We start from the raw sequence: 18,114 nt of genomic DNA, 5'->3' as shown, positions 1-18,114 counted from the left end.
TTTGCAGTGTCTGTCGCCCTTTGTAGCATCCACAGCCGACTCCTAACAAGCAGGACAAGGAAGCCGCTCAGTCAGAACTATTCAACAGCACTTCAGTTCAGTGTGTCTGCATGTATTTTGACTTTTTCTTCTTTCCTTCAAGGAGATTCAGTCATCCACTCTGTTTTTAATGACTAAAATGAAAACTCCAACATAATCTTATTGTACACACCAGTTCAAAGCTCCTCTTTCAAGTCTCTTTAGACATTTTCTTAAGTATCTAAGAATAGGAACCCTGAGCTTTGGCCACCCAGGGAACATGGAGTCATACTGTGTTCAGCCATGCAGTCTGACAATTGATCCGAGTCTGTCAAGTACTCTTACTCCGGTATTTATCCATCTGGTGTTCTCAGAGGATTTGTAAAGTACCAACCTCTTCATCACAAGTGTTCTTCATAGACCATGTGATTTTTAACTGTAACAAACAGCTGTCAGCCCTTCAGCCCTTGTGATGAGCTGGACTATTTGTAGTGTCTGTTCTGGAAAAAGAAAGAAAGCTGCCTCTCTGCGATACTGCATGACTGCAGGATGCAGACCAAACGGCACTACACATCACTCAGCAACTTCCTGCTGAGCTGAGATTGAGCTTGTCTGCAGTTTTGAAGGCGACTGATTAGGTCCTATAAAATGCAAACTCAGCACATGTGAAATCTTCCAGAATCCCCAATCAGATTTTCAGAAATCTGTCTATGGAAAGTGACAGAGTTCTGCTCCACAGGGCAGAAAAATATAATGAATATAAAGTATGAAATCACGGTTAGTTTTCATAAAGTCTGAGAGACCAAAGAGGTGTTGATTAAACCCTCTCTGAAATGAGCAGATTACTGACTTAAGAGAGATTAAGACCTTGTCACAGTGCATTCATCTACTTCACGTTCTCTCAATCAAATCAAAAATCAATCATTAATCATCCATAAATCTATGAGTCACTGATCCATTTTAACAAACAGCAATGTCTTCCACTTCCAAATAAAACACACCGTCATGACTTGCCACATAGGTGCAGGAGAGCTGGCAAATTGTTTACGTCTTATCAATATTCTGAGAAATAAATGCAAATTATCTGTATGCAGTGCGCAGAGAGACGGGAGCTGAGAGTGTGACAGCACAGCCTTTTCAACAGGCAGAGCTTTCACACTGAACTGTTCTGCTAGTCATTCAATAGCAGAATAATTTAGTAGAAAAAGGATGACTGTTCCACTGAGTCCAAAAACCAGAAGTAGTTGCCAGGCAGTGTGTCGTAGAGGGAGGAGAAACCTCGTGTAGACCTTCAGACAGATTGATTTCTCAATTCAAGGCTCAGTGGATGCAGTAGAAAAGTGACAGTGATCAACAACCTCATCCATAAACATCGGTCAGGTTCTGAGCGGGGAATATGACGGGAGGTGGAAAGCTCCGACAGAACCAGTGAGGTAAATCAGACCACCCACGAATAAGAAGGGTTTTATCGTACCAGTTGGTTTTATTATGACAATGCACACTTGAAAAGCAAAAAAAGCCTTGGCATCCTGCAAAAACCAACAGAGTTCTGGCGATACGAGTCACTCGCTTTAACCTGCATCGACCAGTCGCTGAGCGGACTGAGACTTACATTATTATTGCAAAGGGTCACTTTCAGTTGAAACTCATTAGCAAACATAAAGGACATAAAAATAAAATTTGTGATTACATAAAATATCGCTCATTCCGTCTCTGTATAGTGGGGATACATTTTCATATGCATACACACACGCTAGAATAGAACAATATGCGACCCATGACAAAAAGAAGAGTGTACATAACTGAATCATGACTGAACTTCTAGGCTAAGATTTTACAAATCACAGGATCATTAATCATCTCTTAATCAAACAATTTGAGGTTGTATCAAAAACTTTGTAAAAAACAAAAACTAGAAGGAGGTTTTCCTTGACGATTTTTCAGTGAGCTAATTACTGCAAACTCTCTGTCAGTGTCTCTGTGTCAGCCACATTCGTTTTCGAAAAGGTGAATCTCTGCACAATCCCATCCTGGCACACACAGTTTGTCCTCTGACCGGAGAACAGAAGTGCCACCTTTACACAATAAAACAAATAATTGTCCCTGATCCAAAATAAACTGAAGGGCTCCTCTTCCTGTTTACCACTGTACTGGAGGAACTGTATGTATGCAGAGAAAGTCGGAAATGACATCCTCCTGAATTTTTAACGTCAAGTAACAGGGTCACTAAACTGAGGTCAAATTGCATGAAATCTTCTTAAAACTTTACTAAAATGTTGCCACTGTACGTTTCTGCAAATCACGGATATGTTAGTTTTATACATTTCATATCATGTGTTTTATCACGTTCTGATTGGTTGACTGGTGGGACATTTTGCAGCTCGTCCTCGGGGCACCGACAGCGGATACTTTGAAGTGCACACCGAGAGAGTCTCTTCTTACTGGCATCAAAACCAGGTATTTTAAGGCAAAACATGATCATGATCTTTTCCTAACCCTAAGCCAGTGGTTTTAGTGCCTAAACCTAACCAGACCTTAAGTACATTGTTGACACAATGTAAAACTGAAAATGAAACCATTAGGTTTTAACATAATCCATGGTTTGCACCACGGTACCGTGCCACCATTTGTTCTGGGTTGTAAAATGACACAATTTGCATTCAAATCCACACTAAAATCTGCATTTACAAGTTAGATAATCTCTTTCATAATAAAAACAGTAGTTCATTTTTCCTCACATTAACCTCACTCCACCCAATTTTCTCATTGCTTACACACCTGTTGGATCTGCTGAGAGGAAGTCTGATCGACTGTAACTAACACTTTGTCATATTAAAACAGGAATCAAGAGCTCCTGAAGGTTATTTTAGCAAGGCAGTCTTCCTGCTTTCTTCCACCACCAAAAAAAATAGAACACACTCTATCAGAACATCTTCCAGATATACAGTGAATTTAAAAACCAATAAAACAAACAAATTACTTATTATTCATCTCTAAATCTTTTTTAGGCTACCTTGTTATTCTCATCTTTACTAGACAGTGTGAATAAGGATAGAAACATACAACTAGTGTTAAAAGGCAAACCGTATTGAATCTGAACACTCACACTCACACTCACACACACACACACACACACACACACACACACACACACACCGCTTGTCCTCCTGTTCTCTTGTGTCATCTGCAGGCCTGATATGAGATCCGAGATCCTTATGACAGGTTGTTTCATATTCAGACAATCTCACTCCTTGTTAAAAACACGAGTTGCAGCCTGAAGTGGTCAGATTTCAGTTCACTGTCTTCTCATGAGAAGACAAAAAAAGCAGTTAGGCATTCAGTCCAGAAACAAAAAAAAGAATTATAACTTTGGGGTAATGAAGGAAAAAAGAACTACATAAAAGCCAGTATTTAAATCAAGAGAGGAAACAAAATGGGACGTGAGAACACATCTCCCACTAGTTGCTTCTGACCAACTGGTTGATCCAAAAGCCAACGGGACGAGAATTTGTTTGTCTTAGGCCACTGTAGTAGCTGGGCTACCACTAAAACAGTAGTCCCTCCCAGCTGTTTCAACCAATCATCCCACGTGTCAACTGTAAAAGCCCACCCGACTGATTTCTCCCCCTCCCAAAGTCCCTTGTATCTGTTGTGTTCTTTAGCACCTCTTGTCGTCGCTCCCTGTAAATGTCCAGACAGACATACACCAGAATGGAAACCGTTACAGTTTCTCAGGTCCCTCCACCCTACGAGGTGAGGGATGAACAAGTTTTAGGGCGGCACGTAGGGAGGTGGAGATCTGTAGGGTGTCATGTTCTTTGGACGGGAGCCCTTGCCCTCCATGGGAGTGGTGAAGGGAGGTGGTGGCTGGTAGGGTGGTGCATTAGGGTCCTCATCCCGCAGAGCTGTGTACTCCCCCAGCATCTCCTGGTTGAGGGGAGTGGTCTCTGGTGTGGCCATGTTAGGGTACTCAGGGGGTGGAAGCGGGGGCTTCTCTTCCTGGAGAATCAAGGGCATACTGGAGGACGGAGGTGGCTTAGAGTCGTCAAGTTCATCGGCAAAGATGATTGGCACACCTTTTTTTATGAAGGTGGCCTGGTCCTCAATGGTCAGCTTTCCCTTTCGTTTCTTCCTGTAGCAGATCATTGCAATAATACCTGCTATTAACAAGATGGCTGCCACCACCACAGCAGGGATGACCGTGTGGAGATAGACATCATCAGTGCTCTGCCGGCCAGCTCCCAAAGCAGGAGTGACTGCTGGAGGTTCTAGTATTTCAATCTCTTCTGGTGGGATGAAGGAATATGTTCTGCAGCTTGCCCTTCCCTTAACCTTGACATCCAGAGGTCTGAATTCAGGCTCCATGGAGTACCTGAAGGTCTGCGAGGGTTTTCCATCAGCACTGGCAAGCGTCCTGCTCATGGCTGTGAGCTGTTCCTTTGGACATGGATGCTGTGGGAGGCTGGTGTTTGTCCACTCCACCACAATGGAGCCTTTAGTGATATTTCTCAGACTGACTGTGCTGCTGTTGCGGTCCCCGAGTGCATATGCCAACTTCTTGACAAGAAGAATCTTCTTGTGGATGTCGTTTGCTACTGACCGTGGCTCACCGTCAAATCGGGCAGTGAATATCACAGGGGTCTTGTCATTGGCAGGCCAGCGATTCACACGGACCTCAAAAGCATCAATTGCATTCAGGCCACCTTTGTCAGTTGCCTGCATGAAGTATTCATGTTTTCCCACATGTTGGACATCAGGAAGGCCATAGAGGAGCTGGCTGGTGGTGTTGAACTGGATCCAAGAGCCCTCTCCCACCACTTCGTTATGGTTCTGCCTCAAAGTAAGACGCAGCTTGTCTGTTGGGCCATCCTCTTTATCAAAGAATGTATCAGATGGGATCTTGACTTCAAAATAGGTGCCCACCAATGCAATGACCTGATCAATGGGGTTACGCAAGTCAGGCTTTTCATTGTACGGATCCGGGATGACAACAGGCGATAATGTGGTGTGCCTGGATGGCTTAGCTGTGGATGTCTTTGGCTCCCTGGGCGCTGGTGTGGTTTTAGGTCTTTTAGGTTTCTTCACAGGTTTTCTTGTAGGTGTGGATGGTGTTGCAGTGGCCTCCACATAAGTAGGCCTGCTCGTGGTTGGCTGAATAGCCATGATGCTGGTGGTCTCCATTACCCTCGTTGGTTGAGGAGGCCCCTGAGTTGGGGTGTGGGCAGTAGGGTCACGGAATCTGATTGTCGGCTTGCCTGGTAGAGGAACAGGGCCTCTTACAGGTGGAGCAGAGCTTTCAGTTGGGGCAGCAATAGAGGGGGAAGAGAGGGTAGGAATAATCCTCACTGGAGGCTCCACTACAGTTGTTGGGGGAAGCACTGCCAAAACAGGTGTTGGAGTGTTGTTTAACTGGCGCCTCACCCGCTTAGGGACATGGGGTTTCTTGTTGGCAATGTGCCATCCCACCACAGGGTAGCCCAGCTTGGCTGACATTGTGCCCTCCTTTGCAGGACCCTGGACACTGTTGATATCTGGCACTGTGCTTTGCTCCAGGGAGCAGCCGAGCTTCCAGGACAACAGAACTCCATTCTCCACCACCTAGAGAGAAATTGACGATCTAATTATCCATCTCAGGATATGATGTGTTAAATGATTAATGACAAACATGCTCAACAGCATTCATTTTCCTTTGTCACTTGCATATTCACTCACCTTTTTTGCATTGCCTGGCCCAGCCATGAATGCAGACATGTCAAACAGCCTGTTGTTGACCACAGGAAGTATCTTCATGTGCTGGAGCCCCACCCCAGAGAAGCTCCTCATGTTGTCCAGGAGCTCCACCCTCTGTTCCGAGCTCATCTTGGTCAAATCGGCATCTAGGATCACAGTCAGCACTGTGACTGGATCCTCGTTGCCACACATGAATGACTGGACATCATTTTCGTCAGTGGCTTGGTTGGATGCCAACTGGGCCGAATCTGCATCCAAGTGATCTTCAGGGTGTACCTCAATGGAAAACACCTCTGAAGAAGAGGAGGCAGATTTTGTGTGGAGATGAGATACAGAGATGTAATGGACACCTTTGTCCTCCTCTAAAGGGAGACCCTGCAGGGTTCTGCTACTGGCATCCCAGTGCAGCCAGGCAGGGAGCGAGTCTTTACCCAACTCTGTGATCTGAAAGAAAACAGAAAGCGGATGTTTAATACCAGGAGAGATGACTCATCAGTAATGACTTAAGGATAATCACAAATGAAGGGAAGTTATTTGATTTAATGAATGTTGAAATTTATCTGTAAATAACATTTAGAACAATAAGAAAAATGTTAGAAATGATCTGTACGCAAATGGTTTTAAAATTCAACCATCTGCGTGACATTAAAACTGAAGCTAAAAGATTGTGCTTTATTATGAAACAGATAATGTAATTCCTGGCCAACCCCACAAAAAAAAACAACATAGTAAAACTTCATAGTAAAAAGATGAAATAAAAGGAGAAGCAGAGGTTGAATCTTTTTGTCCATTACACAAGAATTTAAATGCACCATATAAACCCTTGCAGTTTGCATTTCAGGTCAGGAGAGGTGAAATAAACAGTTGAGGAACAGAATTTACTGCTGTGGATAATCAACATGGTATTCAATACAGACACAGTGAAAAGCAACACTATGAAGTGTAATTTTAAAATTAAAATAACTTGGCCAATTACATGATCAGGGATGTCCCGGTGGCAGGAGGCTGATGGAGAGAAATGGATCACAAGGGAGTGATGAAGCATCCACACACACACATAAATCCCAAGACAAGAACAAATGCATCCTGTGCTCCCAAGCCCCAACAAGTTAATTCTGCAGCTAATAAATCCTGCTTGATAAATTATGTAGAAGCAGTGCTCCCTCGATACATCATTAATGCTCTAACCAGCACACAGGCAGCGCCGGGGGAAAACACACACACACACACACACTCACTCACACTCTCTCTCTCTCTCTCTAAAACATGGAGACATATACAAAAACAGACACACACACAAGGCCTACGAGTCCGCACAAGGCTACACACAGGAAGCTCCGTGTGCATTTTCTCTCAATTTCCCTGTCCAATCCCCTCATGGACAATTCCTTTAAAAAGCTTCCCCCCTGGACAAGCGTCCACACGTCTTTTCCCCAGTAACACTTGGATTTCCTCCTGTTTTCCAAAAGCAGAGGAAAGAGGGAAGGGACATTGTGGAAATAAGCTCCTGCCTCCCGTTGTGATCCTCTGACACTTCACCCCTCCTGTAACCCTGCTTTCCCCTTTTCTGCTGTCGTTACTTCAAAAGGTCATTATCAGAATCCGGGAGTCCTTGTCACTGGCAGATAAAAGCTCATTTCTGATGTGGTGATGTAGACAGATGTCATGAGTCTTGGCCACTACTGCAGGGAACACAAATATTATTTACAGCTCAAGCCACTGGGATAATTGTGGCTTAGAGGAAAACGTGCACACAGTTTCCACAACATCAATCACGTCTATTTTCTCTCCAACAGGACAGCATGTCTGCTGTTGGAAGACAATGAAACCCAGAATATCTCTGAAAGTGTTGAAAAAACACAAGAAATACAATTGCTCAAATGTACACTCCTCAAAGAGTCTTTGATTTCATTTGTCACACAGCCTCAGAACAAACCAACTGCCTCTTGACACAGCAAATGAAAACGCAACGAGACGACGAAGGACAAACGAGACGCCAGGCAGTAGTCATAACTGTCATAACTGCCCCGTAAATCGCTCAGCCGTGTCCTGATGGTCGCTTCCTTATCGGCTGCCAATGAAATACGGGTAAAGTATCCATCTAAAGTGTCTATTCTTTCTAGATACTCTAAGGAGTGAAATTATCACAACAAACAAAATCAGCTGCGACACTTTTGACTCACAGGGGAAACAGAGAAACAAACTGGACTCATTATGAACTGGACAACACAGGAAGACTATGAGATTCTGTCGGCTCCTCAAATCGACGGACTGAAGGCAACGCAATCGTGCCTTTAAAAACTACAAAAACTCAGCAGAGAGCTTGTTTCCTGCCGCCCTAAAAAAACATGAAAAATACATCAAATCCCCCGAAATGTCAAGAAAAATGTTTCATATCTCTTCATGGCATGAGGCTTCAGCACGAGAGAGCTTGATGTCTGGCCCTCATCGTATGCTCTCACAGACTCCTGCCTCCTTTTACCTCCCACCACACACACACACACACAGGCACACACACAAACACTCACACGCACACAGACACACACACAGGCAGCCATTAAGCCAGTGTGATTATCAGCTTCGTAAGCTGTAGTGACGGCCACTGTGGTGCAACAAAGTGTATCTGAAGTCTAAATGAGCATCAGGCATGAAACACTGAGAGACATCATCTCATATCAGAGGCTCATCCTCACGTCACTCTGCAGAGCTCCTCCCTCTGCCTCCACCGCTCAGGAGGAGCTGCTGAGGCTCCAGCAGATACCCAGATGGAATTTTACTTCTGCAGCGTGTACTAAGCAACAAATTCCGAGCACTTTGCTTCAGTTTGGTGTGACGAATGTGCCTTGACACCAGAGCTGGAGTGCGACTGAGTACATTTACTCAAGCAATTCTATTAAGGTATTATTACTATTAAAGTATTACTTTGGGTCCTCATTTATAAAACTCTTATTAGATTCATATTTGACCTTAAGTTTATGTATGACCCTTTGCTTACGTTCGATTCATTTAACATATGCACAAAAAACTTTGCTAACTACGCACTCTTGATCTCGAATCTCGAATTAGCTTTAACTGAAGGCAACTGCCCTATGATTTCCTCTCATTTAATGTGAGCACAGATGAGGGTTTGCTCAGGAATTCCCATGGAGCAAAAGAGAAAATCAAAGTTTGTGAAAGCCAGGATCACAGGGGACACATCGTTCAGGTGACGAACCACACAGCTTGGGAGTGTGTGCATGTTAAAGCTGCTAAAGAATTCAGTATGAAAAGGTGAAGTGATGCAATGTGTCCAAAAATACTGAGCACAGGTGTGATTCCTCACACAAAGAGAGAAAACAGCAGTCTGGTTGCTAACAGGTTGCTAACTGGTGACAGAATCGTGACTGGATGGGCTGAGGCTGAGGTTCACCACATTATGTGGTGTATTACGCTGCAGAAAAGTGCTTTTTCTGTGAATGTTTGATTGTGTTTTTATTTCACATAGTGTCCAAATGTTTTTAGAATCAGGGTTGTAAGAAACTTTTTCCATAACTGAATCTGTCCAGCAGTCAGGTCTGCTACAACATTAAAATCCTTCTTGCACACTAATGCAACACTCAGCCTCCTCCGTGATGCTGCATAATGAGCACCTCAGCCTGGACTGAAGTCAAACTCTGAGCGAGTGACACCTACCACAAAGTTGAACGAAAATGTGTGAAATGTGTCGTCACTGAACTCATCCTATACTGGCCCAGCACTTGAAACAGAACCGATTTCAAATGTGTTCTCAGGTTTCTGTAAAAAGTCACCGTCTGGTTCTGTCCAGTTTGAAGAGCTGCTCCGGCACCGCTTATTTAATCTAAAGTCTATGCAGAAAATGACTTGGACTATTTCTCATCACTAATCTTTATGGTTTTGAATCACTGCCACAACCAAAGCAGACCATGTAAGATCTGAAAACATCTGCTCATACTGCATGCTGCCTTCATCAAAGACACGATTTTCCTCCACAAACACGTCTCACCAGGGGAGACGCACAGAAAGACATATGAGGGGCGATGACAGAAAAACATCGAGATATTACAAGAAGGAAAGAAAGCAGCTCATTGTTGCAGCAGGAGGCGGACGTGAAGAAAGGAGGCCATTGTTGCCCGGCTGACAGTTCGACAGATAAGCCTCATATTGTGGAGGAGGAGAAGGAGGAGGTGCAGCCTGGGCTTGCCGTTGTGATACGATGACCTGAGGGGAAATGAAACCCTGCGTGTCGAAGGAAAGAGTGGAATGTGGCGAGGAAGAGGAAAGGAGGATGCATGGAAGCAGAGGTGGGGAGGGAGGGAAGAGAAGAGAATGATGGAGGAAGTGGGAGATAATCTGAAAAGGGATGAGAAGCGGAGCGAGACGAAGAGCAACCCAGCACAGCAAGTGAGGGAGAGGGGAGGCGAGAAGGAAAACCTACAGAGAGGCATGGAGGGAACTGCTGGCATAGTCAGAGTGTTTCCAGTGGAAAATATGAGGAGGGACGGACGGATGGAAGAGCTATAGAAAGAGTGGGGTGGGGGGCTTCCAGGCAGGCGGATGTTTACGAGGGAAAACCCATCTTACAGCCCATTTTCTCTGGTTAAAAATTCATTTGGGGCTCAGGTCCACAGCAGGCACATTGACACGTGGTACAAAACACTGAGCCCACTGACTCTGAGACCAGGGATCAGCTAAAGGACCAGTTCACCCTAAAAACAAACCCTCTGCCTCACCTCACCTGTTCAGACAGAGAACCTTCTTAATGACTCGTTTAGGGGAGCAACGTTTAAACGACTGGTCCGACTCATCCCTCTTTCTGATGCCTCGCATAAGACTGGACGGTTAGATTGCACTGAGCAGCCAAGTGATGAAAATGCTTTGCCATTTTAGCCCTTCAGAGAGCAACAGGAGCTGACACGTCAAATTCGACCTAAACAACAGCGTGAACGATCCTCGAGCTTCCACCTGGCGCTGAGCCCTGCAGCGGTTACACAGCTGGAAAGCATCAGTTCACCAGGCTCCGCGACCACCGAGCCCTCAGCACGAGACGGTCAGCGGAAACTGAATACATCTACTGATTCTGTGAAGAGACTCTGCTGTAGGACATGAGACATCTGCAGAGACATGGCGAGGACACACACACACACACACACACACACCCCTATTACACAGTCATTAAAGTATAACAATGGAGAGGGTTCTGAGCTGTAAAACTAAAGTAGGCTCTCTCCCTCTCCCTCTCTCACACACACACACACACACACACACAGTAGAGCTCATAAAGTTCTCCCTCATTCTGTCTCTGTGTCTCTCCACCTCTCTCTCTCTCTCTCTCTCTCTGTCTGAATGGCTTCTGTGAAAACTGAACCGTGAAACCGATCACAGTCTTTCTCATTTCAGTGTCGTTACAAACTACAAACATTCAACTGGACTTCTGCTTCAAACTGCACCTCTGACAGCTGTGTCACTGCCAACAACCAATACTCATTCACAAAGATCTAACCACCCTTTTAATTTGATCTTTTGGACTGGAACACCGATGATGTCACTCGGTCAGATTTAAAGTACGTATTTAAAGCGTTAATCACTCCCGATCGATCCGGACCTGAAATCGATAGCTGATGTGGATTGATTTTTAACTGAACGCACACACGCTGAGCTGAAATCCTGTGTGTGCACTCAGCGTCGACTGTCACCTTCCTTTCATTTCTTCTTCTGCTTCTTCTTCGGACATGAGGTTACAAAGTGATCTGAGTCTCGCAGTTTGACAGACTGTCTTCACTGACTGTAACCTGAACCGTTTCTGCTCGTCATGTCACGCCTTGTGTTCTGTCTTCTGATTCCTGGTCCATGTGTCGTGTTTCATGTGTGTCTTTTCATGTGTTTCCATGTATTATGTTCCGGGTTTTTGTCATGTCCTGTTTTATTTTGAAAATGTCACTTCCCCTGTGTGTGTGTGCCTGTTTCATGTAACTTTACTTTGGTTTATCCTGATTGCTTTCTCCTCCCTTAATGTGTTTCACCTGTCTCTTGTTATGTTGTCTATGTAGTCCTCGTCTTCCCCGTAACTCTTTGTCAGGTTGTTTGTTTGTCTCCATGTTTCCAAGCCAGGATTTCCTTGTCTCGTCTCATGATTTTTCCACAGCTGTTTGTAGTTTTTTTTGTTGATCCTTCGCCACAGAAGTGTGTGCCTGTTTAGAGCTCTTTGATTTGAATAAAAGAATATTGTTTTGGACCTCCGCCTGCCTGCCCTTTCTGACTCTGCATCGGGGTTCAGCTCTCACTTGTTGAGACGTCAGGCTTGTCCGTCAGTCAGCAGTTATCATCCCGTCTTTCTTTGATGCCATCTTCACACGCTGCTGTGGGATAATGAGAGACATGACACAGACACGCCTTTGTAGAAGTGGGGGGGCGCAGGGCGATGGAGATGAGACGATCATCTGAGCAGTGAGGATCAGCGTGTGGCTCCGCTTAAAGCTGCCTTAACAGGCCAATCGCAGCATCTAAATATAACCTCCACACACCAAACATGGCCCCGCTCACTAGGCCTGGAAGACCAATGAGAGCGGCCCACTGCGCTGCAACTCCACTTCCTCTCTGGGTGACGATCCAGCAGGCCGCAGGCCACCAGCCAGGCCAAAACCTGTGGCTGCTAGGCTACGAGAACACACAGCATGACAACATGAGGAGAACAAATGCACAAAGCACCGAACAACTCTCTTTGGAAACTTCAGCTGCCTAATTGGCTCCTTTTTCTCTTTCTTACTTTTCTTTCGGAGGTTAGCAGTGAATTATGTGCGCTAAAGGTCAAATGAAAATTACACCCTGAAATCCAACACTGACATGAAGGCATCAGCCTGAGTCACAGCGAAGGAGCCTCTGAGCGTGGACAGAAACACCAAGTCATGAATGAATCTATGGGAGTGTATAATTTGGAACATGTGAATCAGGAAGCTTCGCCTGCTGTACGTTTAATTACATAGCAACATGGCCACCACCACTCCGGTGCCAGCAAACCGACGGCGGCGTGCGAGCTCACAGCCAGGGTGACTCATATGTTCTGCTGTGTGTTTTTATCTTTGGGCTGCCTCCTCCCCTCCTGCTCTCTTAATAGCAGTTTTCCACCGCCGCCCTGCCAGCTACAGGGTGAGCCCTCTTAATGCAGGACAGCAGAGTGACAGCCACGCTTTTAACGTTAAGAGACCGTCAGGGTTTCTCTGGAAGCTAAACGGCAAAGTGAACGGAAAGAGGAAGAAACAGAAAGAAAGCTGCGGTTTGAAAGGAGAAAACTACAGCTAAGAGCAAGGGACAGACACAAATGGCAGAAGCGGAAAAGAAAGGAAGAACAACTAGAAAAAGAATGGATTGAAAGGAGAGCAGAGCACGCAGCCAAGAGAAAGTTAGCTTTCCCACCAAAATGTTTCGGAGGGGTCAACAGCAAGCTACTGTCTCCATTCATCAGGAGGGGGAGACTCACACAGCTCGTCGATGTGCTCTGACACACGTGTGTGTGAGTGTGTGTGTGTGTGTTGTAAATGAACTGTTTGTTATCCGGCTTGGCGCTTTGGGCTGATTTTACATGCAGAGAGACAAAGACTCAGAGCGTAATTACAAGCCCGTGAGCTGCTAGCTCCCTTTAATCTGCACACAGATATTCACATAGGAATACACAACGTATGCTTTCAGGCACACATGTAAAAACACACACACACACACACACACACACACACACACTCTGAACCCAACGCTGCCGGACTTTGGATCCTCTTTTCCTGAGAGTGGAAGTACAAAAGAAATGTCAGCTAGTGTCAGTTCTTTCCTGGAATTTAAGAGGAGCCAGGCAGTCCGTCAGCCAATCAGCTAATTACTCTGCAAATTGTAATAAGTAATGAGCCTATGGAGAGTGCTCATCTGTTGGCCATGTCCATTAATAACAGCCGCAGGAGTGCAGGATCTTTGAGTCCCAGCAGCACCTGAACGGACGCTGCAGCAGCTCATGGAGAACCCTTGTCCAGTCCTCAGATCTGCTGCGACAGGAAAAAGCAGCAGAAATCAAGTGAGAAAACCTTTCTCCTTCAACGAAATACAGAATGATTTATCTGAACGGCTTCAGTAAAGAATTCAGGCAACAAACACGCTTTAAAATGAACACAGCGTTCACTGTGGGCTCATATACAGTGTGTCAGAACGGACATGAGCATGAATGGTTCTGTCATCTTCATCGCTGAGTAACACAAACTGAAGGGCCAATCAGCTGGAGCTTAGACACACGACAGCCGATCACACTTTTTCACATTTTCCTTCATAACTCACAGACTGACTCTCGGTATGATCACCAGATATACTCACACTAAATAATACAAGTGATATTAAAGGACAAGACTACAATATCACATTTAACGGAAGAAGTCTGTGTGTGCTGAGTCATATCGACCTGGTGAACCACGGAGTAATCAGATTACTGCTGTGGTATCTAATAAAGTTACTTTGTACTGCATGCGAGTTAAACTTTTAGATGTGTTGTATGCAAACTCTACTTCTGTTTTACTTTGGACTTTAAACTATTCCAGGGTAACTAGATTAGATGAAGCATCACAGATCCATCACCCAAAGCAGATCGTTTAATGTATATTCATCCAGCGTATCACTCATCAAGCCCTAAAGCATGAAATAAAATAACACGTATCTGCGACCTCTTTACAAGCTCGATGTGCTTCTCTCAGGCTGACGTCCTGCCCACCCGGCTGAGACTCCACAGCTCTATGCACTACGAATGGGTAATCACTGCTGTATTCACTGATGGGGCCCAGGCTGCTCAGCTAAAGGTGAATGGGCCGGCGAGCTGTCATGGAGCGAGAGCGCTCTCAAACTCTGGCAGATTTTCATAAGAAAAGCCCATTAGTATGAGTGCAACGCCAAGCACAAAAATTGATTTGGCCTTTCGCTCCACAACCTTGATCGCCGACCTTCGAAATACCGCAGGGGGACTCGGATCTAAAGAGAAGGGGAGGAGGAAGATGAAGGGCAAAGTGTTGAAATTTGTAATGGAGGAGAGAGCAGCTGTAGAGCCAAAATTAGAAATAGACGGGGAAGTAAACAAACTCTCTGAAGGTGTAGATATCAGGCCGACAGTCCAAAAGCAAAGGCGGCGGAAGTCTTTCTGGAAGACACCTCGACAGGACTGTGCATGGTAGATTTTCCTAAAAGGTGATCCTGCAGCCTCTCTGCTCATGGTCTCGCTTGCTGCTTCCTTTCCCGTCGTCCGTCCTTTGTCTCCTCACTGTTTCCTCCACCTTGCCCATTTTTTGGCTTTTTTGCCCACACTGTCAACTCCTGTTGACGCTAATAGGAAGCCCCAAGCTTACAGCGTGACAGATTAAATCAGGTTTGGAAGAACAGCTTCAGCTCATGGGAAAAATGGAGAGGAGAGGGAGGAGAGACAGAGGAAGTGGTGGAAACAGTGATGGAGGGAGTGAGAGGAAGATGAGAAGAAAAAGGAGGAGGAGGAACTGAAGGGTATGGTTGCAGGAAAAGAAGAAACCGCTTCAGTCGGATCAGGAAAAAAATGGTGCAGAAAAAGGGAAAAAGGACGAGAATGATGACAAAAGAAGAAAAGAGAGGAAAGGAGATGTGAAGAGAGTACAGAAGAAAGTGGACGAGAAGAAGAAACATGATGATTTTGTATCTGTAGCTACCACACAAACTGTGCAGTGCAGGCAAAGCACATGGATCAGCCTCCATGAGTCCTGGTCCCTGTTCAGTCCTGGTCCCTGTCCACTCTTCAGTTAAGAGCATCATAAAAACTGAACAGAAATCTGAATCACTTCCGTCCATTCAAATGTTGCTGCAGGTGTTTAGTTGCTGTAAGCGCTCTCCTCATGTGTGACGTTTTGCTCCACCCTCCCTGTCTTTGTCCCTGTGTTAGTTTGACCTGTCCCTGATTATCCTCTCCTGTGTTCAGTCCATGTGTTTCCCCTCTTTCAGGTCCTCTGGGTTTTCTGCGTCTTGTGGTTTCTTTCTTCTTTCTTCTGCATTTCTTTTTTCTTGTCTCTTTGTCTCTGCTCTCGCTGGGATTATTCTTTGTTGGACTGTTTTTACCTCGACTTCCAGCCGCCTGCTGCTGTTACCACTTTGAGTAAGTTTACTGAAGTTACCTTTTGTTCATTTTCCCTTCCCGTGTGTCCCGTGCCTGCATTCGCGTCCTTTGAAGTGAACTTGACAGCAGGTTTCATTAGGGAAGTTAAAAGTGTGAGAATATTTTCATGCTGCTCATCACTGGAGAACTTGATTGATATGATGTGGTGTGATGTGACTGGGGTGGAGGAGCAGGTGTGGAGGGAGAATTAGGACTTAAAAGCAAAAGAGAGACGGAGGCAGGGGAGGAGAGGACGCAAGAGGAGGAATTGGAAATGGAGGGCCATAAAGGAAGAGAGATGGACACATGGGAGGTGAAAACAAGGATGGAGGGAAGGTGAAGGACAAGAGTGAAATAAAGACGAAAAAGAGGAAAAGGAATCGATGAGTATTAGCAATGACTGGACAATGGAGATGATGTGATGAAGGTGAAGGACAGACAGGAAAGGAGTGTACAATATTAAAGGTTTAGTCCGAAGGAGTGAGAGAGAAAGAAGTAAAGAAAGGACAGGAGGATGGAGCTCAAAGTGACAACTAAGTGTGGAAGTGGGTGTATGTAGACAGAGTGAGCCATTAGGCAGGGTGGAGGCAAAGAGATGGAGAAGGATGGGATCAATCTGTTATGGCTTGAGGTGAAGTCTGAGGAGAAGAAGAGGAAGAGCAGGACGAATAGGTGGGAAAAGACTGAGGAAGAAAGAGTAGAAGAGATGGAGGACGAAGAGTGGGAGGAGAGTCAGATATGAGGCTACATGTATCATAGAAGACTGGCCATCACGGAAAATGTGGAGCAATTGAAAAAGGGCACATTGTTCTGAATGACTTCAAATGAATGAGTGCTATTGGGCATTACTTCTGTCAGTAAAAAGAATATATATTTTGGTATGTGTTCCTGTTGGGACAGCTATGGAAAGAGGAGGAGGTTAGACCTCTGTGGGTCTAAACCCCAAACAATGAGGAACACAGTTTCAGCAGAACACAAGACATGGACAAACATAGTCAAATTAACTAAAAAAGAAAGAATGAACACACTGCTGATGTTGGGACTCACCTTGACAATATCACTCAGGATAACATCCTCCACCTTGTTTGGCACCTTCATCTGGAAGATACGACCCACCACCGCTGAGGAGTCCGGGAAGGCAGTGGGTGCAGCTGTGCCCTCCTGGGTCTCACCAGTCACGGCTGCAGCCATGGCCCGGATACCTTCTGTTGCTTCCTGGAACTCCTGAAGGAACGAGGAGTGCATGGAGGCCTCCAGCTCGCCTCTTTTGCCTACCTTCTCACCTTCTCCACCTGCTTCCATGAGCACCATGTCGCCCAACACATCAATCTCCACCTCTGCACTGACTGGTGGAGGGAGCCAGGCCACTGTGGTGAGAAGCAAGCCCAGTAGTATGGCTCTAGTCCTGGGTAGTCTCAAATCGAGGCCCCTGCTCACCCTGAGGCCTCCCAAACTTAGTTTATTGCTCATTCTTGTCAGTCTGTCTGATGCAGAAAAAAAAAAATAAATAAAAAGGAGAATGTCCACACAGGAGGGGGGGGGGGGCTTATGGGTGGAGGATGCACCCCCCTGGCAAATAGAGCAAATCCTTCCCTTCGAATCTCCCTCCCTCTCACTCCTTTTCCGCCCACTCTCCTGCTCGCCTGGTGCCGGGCAACAATCTTCCCCACTTCTTCTGTTGCAGCTCCTCCTCGTCCTCTTTTGTCTTCTTCTTCCCCTCCCTTGGCTTTATTCTTCCTCTTCCTTTCTCTCCTTTGTGCTCGCCCCTCAAAGGTTTAGGAGTCCCATTGTGCCGAGCACCTTGGAGATCTGTAGGGAGACACACAAGAGAGACAAAGACATGGTTAGCTCAGTCGCTTCCAGAGCAGCCTCTAACCACTCCATACTCAGTCTCGTCACAACCAAAACACCTGAGCTTAAAGCAACGCACACCCAATCAAAAGTCAATCCCCTTGATAAGTTCAGCCCTTTAAACTGTTTCATGCACCACAAATCTCATTGTCGGCAAAAATCCATCACGAAGGAGGGAAGGAGGGGGATAATATTATCAGTGCTGTGGAGTAATCTGATTAGTTCTTCCAACAACTCTGGCCTCCTCTCACAAGCTCACACGTCTTTTTACAAATTGCTCATTGGTGGGTTATCCAGTTACAACGGAGCGAAAGAGCAGGAAGGAAGGGATGGAGTGAGAGAAGATGGAGGGGAGAGTGAAGGTGATATACGATGGGACCTTG

The 18,114-nt window shown here is 45.6% G+C and overlaps 1 protein-coding gene across 2 annotated transcripts in view; it reads right to left on the bottom strand.

Annotated features, from left to right (window-relative positions):
• Positions 1–1,481: 1,481 nt before the first annotated feature.
• Positions 1,482–18,114, bottom strand: part of dag1 (dystroglycan 1) — a 35,558-nt gene continuing 18,925 nt past the window's right edge. For both annotated transcript variants that reach the window (XM_046385222.1, XM_046385224.1), the window contains 3 exons: positions 16,928–17,689; positions 5,731–6,192; positions 1,482–5,616 (listed from right to left, as the gene is read on the bottom strand). In XM_046385222.1, the coding sequence (XP_046241178.1) occupies positions 3,790–5,616; positions 5,731–6,192; positions 16,928–17,350 (2,712 nt within the window). In that variant the 5' untranslated portion in view covers positions 17,351–17,689 and the 3' untranslated portion in view covers positions 1,482–3,789. The remainder of the gene's footprint in view (positions 5,617–5,730; positions 6,193–16,927; positions 17,690–18,114) is intronic.

The sequence above is a fragment of the Scatophagus argus genome, chromosome 3 (genome assembly GCF_020382885.2).
Source record: "Scatophagus argus isolate fScaArg1 chromosome 3, fScaArg1.pri, whole genome shotgun sequence".
NCBI lineage: Eukaryota > Metazoa > Chordata > Actinopteri > Scatophagidae > Scatophagus > Scatophagus argus.
The sequence above is the reverse complement of the archived record's forward strand: the minus strand, read 5'-3'. Positions and strand labels throughout refer to the sequence as shown.